The sequence below is a fragment of the Staurois parvus genome, unplaced genomic scaffold (assembly GCF_062004578.1).
Source record: "Staurois parvus isolate SC_StPar_1 unplaced genomic scaffold, SC_StPar_1.0 ptg000548l, whole genome shotgun sequence".
Lineage (NCBI taxonomy): Eukaryota > Metazoa > Chordata > Amphibia > Anura > Ranidae > Staurois > Staurois parvus.
Genome location: NW_028318344.1, coordinates 9,973,883 through 9,989,553, shown reverse-complemented (window position 1 = coordinate 9,989,553; position 15,671 = coordinate 9,973,883). Strand labels below are relative to the sequence as shown.

Below are 15,671 nucleotides of genomic sequence, written 5' to 3'. Positions count from 1 at the left end.
GTATGCTGGTACAGAAAGTGTGTGTGTGTATTTTATACACACGTTCGAAAATTAATTTTTATATTTTTTTATTTTTTTTAGGGAGGACTTCAACATTTCTGTTCTTCATGCTTTTGTGGACCTTCATGAGTTTACAGACCTGAATCTTGTTCAAGCTCTCAGGTCAGCTGCTTGTTTCTATAGATTCTGCTGTAAAACCACTGGCAGGTTTTTTTTTTTTTTTTTTTGTCTTGCTTATGTGCAAAGAAACAGGAAGGCTAATCTAAAAGAGGAAGTGGTCGGTTTTACCGGACAGAATAAGCCAGAGTCTATTCAGGAAACTAAAACAAGTGGTGGCGATGAGGAACCATTCTGCTTAAAATGATCTGAAATGTAGATATGGTGTACTGTGTAATACTTCATATATAGTTACAGTATAGACACAATGCAAGGCTTATACAGTAAGTTTGTCTACAAACCCTGAGTAGACTTTATCTTGCAATTATACATAATGTTTGAAAGTGTCTTGACTGTTTGTTTATTTACATCTACATGCGGTAGTCTGTACTTCTGTGTAATCAAGCAACTTCATTTTACTTGAAGCTTATCTGCTAGATAGTCTTTCAAAACAAGCAGTGCCCATTCACATTGGATGACTATTAAACGTTTATTAACCACTTGAGCTCCTGAGGATTTATCCCCCTTAATGACCAGGCCTTTTTTTGCTGTTTGGCGCTGCACTAATTCAAATAATAATTGCGCAGTCATGCAATGCTGTACCCAAACTAAATGTACGTCCTTTTTTTCACATAAATAGAGCTGTCTTTTGGTGGTATTTGATCACCTGTGCGCTTTTTATTTTTTGCGCTATAAACAAAAAACCCGAAAATTCAGCTATAAAAAATATATCGTAAACTCAAAGTTAGTCATAGATTTAAGCCAAAATGTATTCTGCTACATGTTTTTGGTAAAAAAAAATCCCGTGCATTAGCGGGCAAACTGGCGCTATCTGGGAGGGGCGCTAACACTAGCGGAAGTCACCAGTGACACTAATACAGTGATCAGTAAAAATCTGTTCACTGTAATCAATGACACTGGTGACAGGGCAGTGAAGGGGTTAACTGGGGGTGGGGGGCGATCAAGGGGTTAAATGGGATTACTGGTGTACTGGCGGGCAAACTGGTGCTATCTGGGAGGGGCGCTAACACTATTGGAAGTCGCCAGCGACACTGATACAGTGATCAGCAAAAATCTGGTCAATGACACTGGTGACAGGGCAGTGAAGGGGTTAACTGGGGGGGGGGAGATTAAGGGGTTAAATGGGATTACTGGTGTACTAGTGGGCAAACTGGCGCTATCTGGGAGGGGCGCTAACACTGTCGGAAGTCACCAATGACACTGATACAGTGATCAATAAAAATCGGTTCACTAATCAGTGACACTGGTGACAGGGCAGTGAAGGGGTTAATGGGGGGGGGGGGGAGAGTGATCAAGGGGTTAAACGGGATTACTGGTGTACTGGCGGGCAAACTGGCGCTATCTGGGAGGGGCGCTAACACTATCGGAAGTTGCCAGCGACACTGATACAGTGATCAGTAAAAATCGGTTCACTGATCAGTGACGCTGGTGACAGGGCAGTGAAGGGGTTAACAGGGGGGGGGCGATCAGGGGGTTAAATGTGTCCTGGAGTGTTCTAACTGTGGGTTTGTGCTGTTTTACTCACAATTTGTATGTCTTCTCTGTCTGGAACGGAATGTGTCCTGTCAACACAGGACAGGATAGGACAGGGACCGATCATCTGATTTCAGCCAGACATCACTGGCTGAAATCGAATGATTGATCCCTCCGGGATCAAATGGTGTCGTCGGCGGGAGCGCGCGCCCCCTGCCCGCGAAAATGTCGGGGGCGCGCATTTTAAAACGTGCTTTTGCGCCCCAGTGCCGCCCTGCACACGTATATATGCAGTGGCAGGGCGGCAAGTGGTTAAAGGCCAACACGTCTTATGACTTTAGTCACTTTTTTAGTTGGCTGCTGCCAAGTAAAATCACACACACATTTTTTCATCTCCTGGGAATTCCATTGAAAATTACTTCCAGGTTCTCCAAAGGCACGCTTGGACAAATGTTGCCAAAATCCGGGCGCCTTCTCCAAAATTGTTGAAAAAATGCTTGCAACAGTAAACTTTGATCCCACCATAACATTTTTAGACTACAGAAAATACTAAGAGGATCATTTTGGTGCAGTGTGGGACACTTAATGGTATAGTCCTACCTAGATTATCTATCAGCAAAGCACTATATAGTGTACAATGGTAAACAAGCATGTAAAGATCATGATTAGGTTGATGGTCTCCCCCAATTTGATGGATTTATCTCTGAAATACAAATACGGGATCCTCAAAGTGCATCTACCCATTCAGTGTTTAGCAAACATTGATGCAAGGGAAAGACTCACCTAAAGGGAGGACTTATCTGTACATGAGTAGTATGCTTGTACTCCACACCAAAGAACGCCTTGTGTTTTTACCGTCCATGCTTAATGGCAACCAGCTGTGTGAGCTTTAAACAAAAGCATTACTTGCCATGATGTACATGCATACAACCTGGCATTTTGAACAAGTGATCCTTTCTTTGGCATCAATATTTGATACTGAGTAGAGAAGCCTGTATTTGCCATTCAACACAAGGAGACCATCAGTGTAATCACAACCACTGCAAGTTTTGCTCATGTAGTACACTATATAGTGTTTTTCCAGCTGAAATTATTTTGGTGAATGCTTGTTTTTTTTTGCATTCCATGGTATAGGAAGGAAATTTTAGTGTGAAGATTTTCTACTTGAGCCCCAAAAAGAAGCCAGTGGGTAATTTAGAATAACCATGAATTTTCCCATTGCATTTTTTTCTGGATAAATCCTGCAGTGGGGAAGGTAAAATAGTTAGATCAGGGCTTGATGTAGGTTAGTGTAGGTGTGTTGTTGGTACTGTTGTTTCTTGACCTTACTACTGGAACAACAAATAATGCACACAAATATGGTATCCTCATGCATGTCGGTTGCATCATTGTTATGACATTAAGGTGATATTCAAGGCTGTACATTTTTTTTCTAAAAATAAACAAACAAATCATACTTGCCTGCTGTGTGCAGGGGTTTTGCACAGAGCAGTCCCGATCCTCCATTTCTTGGGTCACCCGTCGGCACTCCTGGCCCCTCCCTCCTGTCGGGTGCCACCACAGCAAGCAGCTTGCTATAGGGGGCACCCGCTTCTCCGTGTGTCCATTCACACACAGAGCTGCGGCTTGGCTCTGCCCCCTCTCTTCTCTCATTGGCTCACTGGCTGTGATTGACATTGTGTCAGCCAATAAGGAGAGGGAGTCCCTGGATAGCCGAGACTCCAGTTCACGCTGCTGGATGGAGGAGGGGGCTTAAGTAGTAGGGGGCGCTGGGGCAGCTGCTGCACAGAGAAAGTTTTTTACCTTCTTGGATAGTATGCATGAAGGTAAAAACCTTGTGCCTTTACAACCACTTTAAATATACAGCTATGGTTTTGATTCTTAAATATTTTTTTTTTTTATTTTGCGCCAGTTTTCTTATTAACAAAAATCAGGATATATACTGTACAATAATTAACACCAAATGAAGGACTAATTTGTTCTGAAAAAAAGCAAGTTATAATTCACTGTGGGTGCTTTTCAGATTTTGCTTACTTTTAAAGGGTGTCGTGATTAAAAAAAGTTGAGAAATGCTGCTTTAAATGACTCACAACCCTGTATATAGAGATATTAAACATAAATCTGAAATGAGCTCCTTGCTAGAAAGACATTTATTTTGAAGATGTCTGCCAGGATTTTTGTTTTTGGGAAAACCTGCTATTTTACCAGCAAATTACTGACTCTCCTGGTGTCATTACAAAGTTGGGCTTTGTCTATCCAAGAAGATGTAACAGGATTAGGGTGATGGTGTGGTTTTTTTTTTTTTTTTTTGCCTTTGAGCGTTTTCCAATAGAATTCATGTTCTGGTTTATGAGAGAAGCTTATTTTCTATGGATGTAACAAAGTAAAATACACGTGTATATGAAGCCTTGTAAGAAAGCTATAATTTCTGCATGTATTAAGCATTAGTATATACTGACTTGTTTTCTCTTTTGACCTGTGATGTTTGGTAGATGCTTATTTTATGCTCTTTTGTTCAACAGACAGTTTTTGTGGAGTTTTCGTCTACCAGGTGAAGCCCAGAAAATTGACCGCATGATGGAGGCGTTTGCTCAGAGATATTGTATGTGCAATCCAGGAGTGTTCCAGTCTACAGGTATTCATTACATCAAAATCACTCATATGCACACTGTTTGTATGTTTTCATAAGCTGCTTTACGCCATGCCATAGAAATACAGAAAGGAGCACGAGAAATTAATTGAATAAAACGATGCAAGATAACTTTGTTAGTAGAAAAAATGTCCTAAAAATATCCAATGCGTTTTGGTGCAGCATTGCTGATCAGCAGCTGCTGTCAAGCTGTTACTCCAAGTAGAGTGTTTATTACAGGTTCTAATATAAAGTCCATTTAGGTTTTATCCTGTATTGAGCCCTCAGCAAGTGGGAGCAGTGTTGCCCCGAAAGGTGTTGGATGTTTTTTACATTTAATTTTTTTTTTTACCAACAATTATCTTGGGACTTTTTACTCTGATTTTGGCCTGATATTCTTTTCTGTATTTTGTGTGGTTTGAACTACTGTTTGGTGCGCATCGCAGTACGCCTTGCTGTATGGGAGCTGCCTCACCAGAGCTTTTAAGCTTGTTTTGAAGTTTTCCTTATACCAACATGCAACCTCTACTTCAGAAAAATTTGCTTCATCTTTCTACACAGATACGTGTTATGTCTTGTCCTTTGCGGTCATCATGCTGAACACCAGTCTGCACAATCCAAATGTCCGTGACAAGCCAAGTGTGGAACGGTTCATCTCAATGAATAGAGGAATTAATGATGGCGGTGACCTACCTGAGGAGCTTCTACGGGTAAAAAAAAAATTCTAACTTATTTGGAAATTGAATTTTTCCCTCTTCTAAAGTATTTCTAAAACAAACATTAGATAAGAGTTCAATCCACTTTTGTTTATTTAAAATGTAATCCTTTTTTGGCCCTCTGTATCCCAGTTGGGAGATTATTATACAGGATTTATATAGTACCAACAGTTTACTCAGCTCTTTACAATATAAGAGATTCCCCTTCACTTCTTGTCATGTAAACACAATAGGAGAAAAAAACTCTCCAAAGTGAGGAAAATCCTACTGAGAGGTCCAGTGTTACAGGGACAACCAAATCACCCAAAGCTTCAGAGTGTTGATCAGGGAACAAGATTCTTCCAATGCCAAAATCTCCTGCATCGACAAGCAGCCCAGGACTCCCCAGCCTAACAGCTGGTATCTGTCCCGGGGATGTTTCAGAAGATCTGAAGAAAGTACTTTCTTGACACTAAGTCAGGGAAAGCCTGGTCTCCAGTGCTAGATGAATCAGGTCTCTCCAAGGAATGGAGTGACTTGTCCTACGACAGGATGTTAACCTGTAGGGGTCTAGAGTGGAACTCTGCAAACAGAGCTGCTTGGAAGGAAGCTACAATCAGTCCCTGGACTCTCATGGAGAAGCAACAGTCGGTCAAGTTCTAGACTGAAGAGTCAGTCTGGGAGTGGAGAGCTTATAATTTTTCCTGGGGAAGAAACTCTGGCCTGTGTCTAGGATTACACCTACAGTTGTGTCCAAAATTATTCAACCCCCAATGCTGTAAAGGGGTTTAGGGACTATAGTGTACATTTGGAATTGTATTCAGAATCAAATCCTACAAGGACGTTGTAACTACCCAAATGCAACTAAAATGACATCAATTGTTTATGTAATACAGTAGTAAATGGTTCTTATGTGGTTTCTTCATTGCCACAATTATTCAACCCCTTAAAGACTACCACTCTGAAGAACAGAGGTTCATACAGGTGCTTTCCATCAGGTATTGAAAACACCTGTGGATGTCACCGAGCAGCAATCAAGCATAATAAGCACCAATTAGGCAGCTTTAAAATGACTGTGATACTCAGCTCCTTCTAGACATTTACTGGTGTGGTTACAAACATGGTGAAGGCAAGAGAATGGTCCAGGAAGACAAGAGAAGAGGTGATTTCTCTTCACAGGAAGGGCAATGGCTATAAGAAGATTGCAAAGATGTTAAACATACCAAGAGACACCTTAGGAAGCATCATTCGCAAATTCAAGGCAAAGGGCACTGTTGAAACGCTACCTGGTCGTGGCAGAAAGAAGATGCTGACTTCGACTGCTGTGCGCTACCTGAAGCGTAGAGTGGAGAGAAGTCCCCGTGTGACTGCTGAGGAACTGAGAAAAGATTTGTCAGATGTGGGTACAGAAGTTTCAGCCCAGACAATAAGACGCACACTGCGTAATGAAGGCCTCCGTGCCAGAACTCCCAGGCGTACCCCCTTGCTGTCTCCAAAGAATAAGAAGAGTCGACTGCAGTATGCCAAAAGCCATGTGGACAAACCACAAAAGTTGTGGGATAGTGTTCTGTGGACTGATGAAACAAAATTAGAACTGTTTGGGCCCATGGATCAACGCTATGTTTGGAGGAGGAAGAACAAGGCCTATGATGAAAAGAACACCTTGCCTACTGTGAAGCATGGTGGAGGGTCAATCATGCTTTGGGGCTGTTTTGCTTCTGCAGGTACAGGGAAGCTTCAGCGTGTGCAAGGTACCATGAATTCTCTTCAGTACCAGGAGATATTGGATGGAAACGTGATGCAGTCCGTCACACACCTGAGGCTTGGGAGACGTTGGACCTTTCAACAGGACAATGATCCCAAGCATACCTCCAAGTCCACTAGAGCATGGTTGCAGAGGAAAGGCTGGAACATTTTGGAGTGGCCATCGCAGTCACCAGACTTAAATCCGATTGAGAACCTCTGGTGGGACTTAAAGAAAGCAGTTGCAGTGCGCAAGCCTAAGAATGTGACTGAACTGGAGGCCTTTGCCCATGAAGAATGGGCGAAGATACCCGTAGATCGCTGCAAGACACTTGTGTCAAGCTATGCTTCACGTTTAAAAGCTGTTATAACTGTAAAAGGATGCTGTACTAAGTACTAAGATTGAATGTCACTTGGGGGTTGAATAAAACTGATAATGCTGTGAGCACAGAAAAGACATTTGTGGTTATTTCATTATAACTGTTATGTTATATTTGTCTGACCTACAAGTGCCTCTTTAATGTAAATGTAAGCAAGATGACTGAATGATCAAAAGCAATGTCAAACTGGCCAAAACACTCAATTTCAGTGGGGGTTGAATAATTTTGGACACAACTGTAGATATTCCAAGTGACAAGTCATTTCTAGCACTTGCTTCTGAAAGTTCAGGACATCCTGCTTCAGAAGACCTGCCAGAGTTGTATAGATATCTGCTACTTCGTGCAGTGACGGGATCATGCTTGAAGTGAAACAGTTTTTAGCCCCTGGAAATAGTCTCCTGCACCAAAGTATTTGAGATGTAAGCAGGGTGGATAAAAATCAATGATTTTTAAAAAAATAAATAAAAAAAATCAGATTTTTTTTATTTAAATTGGATTTTTTTAAATAAAATGCTTTTTGAGGAAAATATATTACCATCCAGAGGTTATTCCATCATGAAATAAAGATTAGTTTTTTAATTATTTAGGATAAGGCTGTATATGTTTAATTTTTTTGGTAAATAAATTCCATGAATCCATTCACAATGTCATGCTCTTCCAGAGGTTTTTGTAAGATTATGGGCAGTTTCTCTGCCTACAAGATATTATCACAGATGCTTGGTTTACTTTTGCAGTTCTCAAAACTGAATTTGACTCAGCGGAGATCACATGCCTCTTCTTCACAGCAAAAATGTTATAACATGAACAGAGTTAAGAAAAAGACCTTAATCCTAACTTCTACAAACCTATGAATACAGAATCCACCCCTTCAGTGCTAAGTTTCAAGAAGTTCAGTGAATAGAATAGAAACAATATTTTTCTGATTGTTTGGAGTGGAATAGATCTGCACAAGAAGAAAGTGAAACTAAGTGTGAGGAGGAAGGGGCCGACAGTCTAAGTTTCTTAAAATATATATATATTTTGTTTAGCCAAATTAGTTAACAAACATGGATGTTTGTTTAAGCAAATAACATATGCTGGAATGTTATTGTTTCAGTTGAATAAATCTATTTAAATTGTTATTAAGGTAATGATTTTTTTTCTCCTTCCTAAGTACAGCAGAAAAGTTGTTCAAATATGAATGTTTAACCTATTAAACTGGGGATAAAAAACCTAATATGAAAAATTAAACAGGTGCAGCGCTAGGTGATAGTAGATGCAATATCATACGGTTTCAGCAAGTGCAAACAAATAATATCACCATATGGTGATCATTAGTGGTTAAGTAGTTCAGAGTAATAAAATAGTGTGGATCATGAAGGATCACAATTCCAGGTGTGTGGGTATCCTGAGCCGGGAGTGACAGATGATGTGATTCAAACGAATGAAATGCGCACTCACCAGAAGTGCGTTTAAAATACGCAATGTAAAATCCTGCATCACCAGGTAGTAAATAGATCATCCGTTCCCAAGTCAGGTCACGTCACGGATCACCATCCAGGCTCATCAGCATAAAGATTCCCTGGTCATTATCGTGTATCACCATCTGGGGTCCTCTCTTTTCTAAATGGGCACTTCATCCCCATCATCCTCGGGATCCCAAAATCGCGGCTGGGGGTTCAGCAAACTCTCCAATGATTGAAACCGTATGATATTGCATCTACTATCACCTAGCGCTGCACCTGTTTATCTTTACATTTACTTTTCTGGAGGTTTTTTTTTTTGGTTACCTTTTAGGTGTTCTAGTGGCTGGATTATATACTTTCTTTAGTATAAAAGGTAGCGCTCGCTAAGTATTTCTTTGCTATAATATGAAAAGTTGTTATTCTAAAAATCTTCATCTACTTGCATATTAAAGTTATACCAGCAAGAATTAGTCTTTATGTAGAAAATTATGATTTAAATCAAGCCTTACTGACTACTGAGTTAAATCGTGATTTAAATTGTGATTTAAATCAGTTTGATTTAAATCAAATCCACCCTGGATGTAAGTATCCACAAAGGCTAAACGATGTCTCTCCACTTTGAAAAGTGGAGGCGCCCCTTCATGCTAAGTATTTAGTCTCCAACAGGGAAGACTATAAACAGTGAGTGCATTAAAAATACATTGACCCTCTTAGGAGCCCTAAAGAAGCTTAGACTGGGGTCAGGACTGGTAGAGAATATAGGTTTTTCCTTGAGTTTCAGGGTGGTGAGCACTGCATCAATAATGGCCAAGTTGGTCAATGAGATTTGGGGCAATGGCAGAAGACTGCAACTCCTTAGGAATAGGATTGTTCATCAGGATTGGAGAGACTCCGTAGCAGACAGTAGGGTTGATTTACTAAAACTGGTTCACTCAGAATCTCATGCACTTGTGTGCATGAGATTCTGCATGAGAATCTCAATCAGCTTCTAACCTCAACTAGTTCAATTAAGCTTTAGCAATAAAACCTAGAAGCTGATTGGTTTTTATGCAAAAGGTCACAAAATTCTGAGTGAGCCAGCTTTAGTAAATAAACACCAGTGTCTCAGTGGCTGAAGGCTTAGCGGCTGCTAATGCTGTGGGAAGATCCGATGGAGATTGTGCAGGAAAAGGTGTGGGAGTATGCTTATGGCTTCTGCAGTCAGCCACAATCATTAGTGCATAGAGCAGAGGATTCAATCTTCGAAAAAAAGGGGTAACTGGCAAAAAAAGCTACTTTACTCAGCAGAGTGGAGAAAAGACATTCATTTTCCCTGGACACTGGCAAAAACATGAGGCATTCTGAAAGTGTGAGGGGTTTTCCTGGACTGGCTGAATTATTTAATTTTATTTAATATCATTTTTTTTATTAGGAAATAGTTTAAGGTTTAGTTATACTTTAAGGAGAACCAACCCTCATCATGTTATTGGATATCTGTAAACAACCAGAATTGGTATAAATGGGATCACAGCTTTTGGTATCCTGCTCCTATTTTCTTAAACGATTTATATTTGATTGTAATTGTACAGGCTATTCTTGGGTTATAGAGTCCAGAGGAATCGCACTCAAGGACATAGGCTTGTAGTTGTAATAACCAAGTCGTGTACTCCAATAAAAGATATACATTTATTCCAATAAAAGAACAGTATAGTCATCCAACAGCAGCAGTATTTAATGCCCAATTGTGTCCATGATGGAATATCCGCTCACCTAGGCAGCAGGAGCCCCTGAACCAGAGTGAAAGGTAATTGCAAAGGTGATTCCTTGATGGATGGAAACAGTCTGGCCGGACTGGGGACCTCGGCGCACCCGAACTGACGTCACGGGAGGAAGCGGAAGTTGGCCACTAAGAACCAGGCTGAACCGCAATCAAGCTAGTTGCCACGACACCGTGTTTCGTGTGCATACGCTTTATCAAGTCAAGTGATGACTCGATAAAGCCAGCTTGTTTCCATCCATCAAGGAATCACCTTTACAATTACCATTCATTCCGGTTCGGGGGCTCGTGCTGCCTAGGTGAGCGGATATTCCATCATGGCCACAATTGGGCATTAAATACTGCTGCTGTTGGATGACTATATTGTTCTTTTATTGGAATAAATGTATATCTCAGTGGCTAAATGGTTAGCACTTCCGCCTGGCAGTACTAGGGTCGTTGGTTCGAATCCCAACCACAGTACCACCTGCCTGGAGTTTGCATGTTCTGCCCGTGCCTGCGTGGGTTTCCTACGGGTTCTTCGGTTTCCTCCCACACTCCAAAGACATGCTGGTAGGTTAATTGGCTCCTGTCTAAATTGGCCCTAGTATGTGTATGGATGTAAGTTAGGGACCTTAGATTGTACGCCCCTTGAGGGTTAGGGACTGATGTGAATATACAATATATATGTAAAGCGCTGCGTAAATTGACGGCGCTGTATAAGTACCTGAAATAAATTAATAAATAAATGTTTTATTGGGGTACACTGCTGGGTCATTACAACTACAAGCCTATGTCCTTGAGCGCTGTTCCTCTGGACTCTGTTTATCACTGCTTTTTAGTGTGACATCAGCAGCTGAGGGATTGGTTGGCTTCTAACAATTTGGGATTTTAGCACTTGGATTTTTTTTTGTGTATATTCTTGGGTCACGGAGTCCATGGATGTGAGTGGACTCCCTGCCACCTATTCTTATAGTACCTTTTTGCTGCCAGTTCTTCTTGGTCCTCTTAATATTGTAGTTAATAAGTGCAGTTGGGGACAAACTGGCAATTCCTCTCTGGCAACATATGGACAATGCTGAAATGCCTACTGATCAGACCATTTTGTATATAACCACATAAGAGGATTACTATTATTGATTCAGTAGGCTTCATGTGCAATCTTGGTCAGAGCTTGACTTGCACAAGAATCGGTGTAAAATGCTGCAATACATAATGACTAAAAAAGTTCAAACATTTTGATGCAGAGCCAGTATCCTGTGCAGTGGGGTTTTGTTGTTGTTTTTCTTTACAGCTGATTTACTAAAAGGAGCTAGGAAGTCTAGTCTGTTTGAGAGGTCTTCAGTTCTGTGTTGGGTCTGTCTGGCGACTGTGTTGCTAAAATTTACTGTTCTCTAAGGGTCTTGTGGAGGAGTCTGTTTGTGATCCGGGTGTGCCAGACCCTACTGCTCTGCTTGGAGGCAGAAATGGGTGAGCTATGTATTGAGGAGGAACCTTCCAAGGACATTGATGCAGTGTGTCTGTAACCAGTGCTATTTTTTGTTTTTTGCTGGGGGGGTTGTGAGCTTGTTGGAGTAGTGAACAAGAGCTTTTTTTTAATCGTGACCACTGAGTGATAATTATCTGAAAGGTGACATATGGGTAGAAGTTACGGAGCTCTGCATAAGAGATCCTTATGTCCCCATCGCTAAGCTATACCCCTGTTTTTCTGGTAATCTGATCTGAGAACACCTGCTGGTGATGCCGAAAATACCTTTTAAGCATGTGACTCCAGTATTATTATCCGTAACTTTGTAATAAAAGGGGGGGTTCTTGGTTCACAGATCTATAAATGCATGTTTAATAAAAAATCTGTACAAAGAGGCTTATGGAGGCTGCCTTTGCTAACCTCATTCTGAAAATGCTAGTTGCCTTGACTGTTATGATGTCCAATTTGTATATTTCCAGGTCACTGAACAAACTGTTGATGCAAGAGGAATGTCTTGACTGCTTCTGGCTTCAATATTTTCTGACACCCCAACCTGGAACATAAAAATAGAAAAACTCAAAATAAAGTCCGTTCTACTCTGCAGTCTGGTGATCAGTGATGGAAAGTACTGAAGCCACTGGCTAAGCTTGATTGCCAGGCACCTAGTATTTTCGGAAGGGGTTGATGCCCCTCTGGCATTTTGCTTGTTGAGTAGAGAAAGGCCAAATACATAAGTGGCATGCTGTTTTAAATTGGACACGGTACTCAATTGGCAGGGCTGTTGTTAGAACCACAGGGCCCCATACATCCAATACCCCACCTCCCAAAAATAAAAACAGTTTACTCTGCTTCACTTATGAATGAACACAGTGAATGATCACTTATTGTGTTCATGCAGGAAAGAAATGGGCTAGTAAATGTGACATGTTTACTGCACCCTTCCCCCGCTTTCCATCCTGAAGGATCCTGTTGTGTCCTTGCAACTGCCAGTAACATGAGAGCAGGGAAGTCAGCAGCACTGTGGGAGTACACAAAGGGGCCTGAGCAGCAGGGGGAAATGTATTGTGCACAGAAAGGGTGATGGGTACGGTGGGGGGCAATTAGTTGAACCGATACCCTGTATGGTTCTCTGCAGCAGAGGGAGCGAAGAAGCTGCAGAAAGAGCTATACAGAGTTCCAGTAATTGCCCCCTCCCCACTGTGCCGATCACCCTCCCTGGCCACATCTGTTTCACCCAGCTGCCTGGGCCCCACACGGGAGGACTGGCGATACCCCCCCTTTATTTTATTCACAACCCTGTCTGTGGGACCGATATAGAGCCAGAGATAGTCTGATCACTGACCAGAAATTAATAGGAACATATTCTCTTGATTCAAGCAACCTAAAAGGTACTGTAGGGGTGTGACCAAATGAGCAGTATGATACATCACACATATCCATAAATATTATCTTATTTTAAAGGAGCATTAATGAAAGGTAATTCTAGGATGCATATTTGATGTGTGGTAGGTGTTGACACCACTCTTACAGATTTTGTTTTGGTCTGAGCACAGATTTTATTTGTTGTGATGAGAGAGAGCACAAACACATCCACTACAGGCTCCATGCTATCTCTCACAAAATCTATACGGAATTTGTCACTAGGCCCCAATTAGATTCAGAACTGCGTTGGAAATTTTTTTAAATATGAGTGATAAAGGAAGCAGAGAGAAAGGGAAAGTTAAACTGACCAGGCTTCAGGAAGTACACTTTCAGTGACTTGTTGGCATTCTCTGGATGCAAAGAATAACCAAGAATGCAGATAAAGGTACATTTGAGGAACTTTATGGTTTTAGCACAATTGCAGTGTTTGCTGGAAAGCACTATTAGCCAACTAATTGTTTTTTTTTTCCCTAGAATTAGCCTGTAAGATGTTTTCCTGTTTTATTGCAGAACCTCTATGACAGTATAAGGAATGAGCCATTTAAGATCCCAGAGGATGATGGGAATGACCTTACACATACTTTCTTTAATCCGGATAGAGAAGGTTGGCTCCTCAAACTTGGTAAGTCTTGCTGCCATGGTTTGGGTATAACAGACACGATCTAGTCTTGCAGTCTTCTGTTTCAGCTTCTCTTCTCTTGCAATCCCCCCACATTGCTCTGGAGCCATGTACGATGCTGTTCAGTTGAGCCCCACAAGTAACATTTTATAATCTTGAAAACTTTTTAAGGCAATAATGTGTTGACCAATGGAGATTTGCTTGGTGATGGAATACAGTTTCCATTCATCTTTTTAATATTTAGGCTTTGAAATAGAATGTTACAAACAAAGAGAAATTGATTTCTGTGCTCCCTTGCTTTTTGAGACCGATAATCTCCCCAGGGTTCTGAAATGTGGTCCCTCCATTGTCCTATGTTAGATTATGTGCAACACATGTCTGGAGCTGATCTTTATAGATTACGGTTCTTGTTCCTGAAGCTGAAAGGTTCCAGGTTAACTCCAGATTTGCTGATTTACACTTATGTTTTCCTATAAACACACAGTCACTTCCAGCGCTCAGAAGTCTACCAATAGACAGCTTAAACAGAAAAACATGGAAGGCAAGGATATCCTCCGTCAAGAATGCTTAGCCGATGCAGCTCTCCTCAGATCAGGGAATCCAATGCAAACCAGAAAAAATACACACAGGAGGGTGCAAATGCCTGGTGTGTTACCAGAGGTTTATTGAAAAAGACGAAAATGTAGACCGAATGGGTAGTCAGAAAAGTGGAAGGAATGAAGGCATCAACCCATAGGCTATACAAGTTTTGCTCTAGATCATGTTCTAACACATGATACCGTTGTGCTGGCGTACTGGCAAACTGACGCACTTGCAGGGGCGCACCCCCTTCCTCCGAGCTAAGCTCGTCAGCACAACAGTATCATTTAAGATACAAGAGTCCTGTGCTGGATTATATTCCATGGTTTTAATACCTTCATACCTTCCACGTTTGTGAGCACCCATTTTGTCCCTCCTTCTTCCCTTTTTTTTTTTTTTTTTGTGTGAGATTTTAATTCAAATCCTGTACCAGGTGGCAGTAGAACAGAAAGAGAAGGGAGTTCTTCCAAATGGAGATGTAAATGGCAATAAAAAAATCTGACTGAGGTTCTGACCCTTCTCTGCTCTATCCATAATGACATGTTCAGGAATGACTTGGGCTTTAACCCCCCTTACCCCTTGTACTTTCTCTACTATACACACATTTATTGTTTGCAGTGAAAAGTCTTCCATATGTCTCTTTAGCTTGCAGTTTGCTATTCTGTTACCCGAATGGGACTGGGCTGGGTAAAAAATCTCAGGTGGGTAGAAAAGCTAAGGGGCTCTCAGGACATGCTTTCTTGTAACTTCTTAGCTCATCTGCATGTCATTTGGGATACAAAGTGTGATGACCAGTGGTATCTTTACAGGCGATTTGGATGTAAACACACCCTGAAGTATGTTGCACAGATATGCTAATTGAGTGTATTGAAAAAATGTTAGCTGTCCCGACAATTGGTGTGTTGATGCACTTTAATGTAATATCTGGCATTTTAGCAATACCTCCACTTTTGTAGCAAAGGAAAGACTGCTTTCCCTCCATGTCCTGTACATGGCTCCTGCCTTATTTTTGCTCTGCTGATTCTCTTGTTTAGTACTTGAATGCGCTAAAAGTGCACTGTGCCTAGAGGATGTGTATGAACCTTGATTTCCACCTTTTGTTTATGTGACTTATTTTTTTTTTTTTCTCTTTATCCTCACTTGCCTGCCTGCCCTTCCTATCTTGTGTGCACCTTCTTTCTTTCTTTTCCCTGACTTTGTTTTTCATACCTTGTGTGCTCCGCCGCTGATGACATTTGCTCTTCCGTCTGCTCACAATAATTGCTCAGGAGGTAGGTGTTACAGTCGACCCTCATCCTAGTTTTCA

General features: G+C 41.2%; 1 protein-coding gene across 1 annotated transcript in view; it reads left to right on the top strand.

The window, feature by feature from the left end:
* The window catches only part of CYTH2 (cytohesin 2), a 67,479-nt gene that overhangs the window by 38,572 nt on the left and 13,236 nt on the right, over positions 1-15,671 (top strand). Inside the window, exons 5-8 of the mRNA XM_089690999.1 lie at positions 82-162; positions 4,173-4,285; positions 4,841-4,989; positions 13,678-13,789. Coding sequence (XP_089547125.1) covers positions 82-162; positions 4,173-4,285; positions 4,841-4,989; positions 13,678-13,789 — 455 coding nt within the window. The remainder of the gene's footprint in view (positions 1-81; positions 163-4,172; positions 4,286-4,840; positions 4,990-13,677; positions 13,790-15,671) is intronic.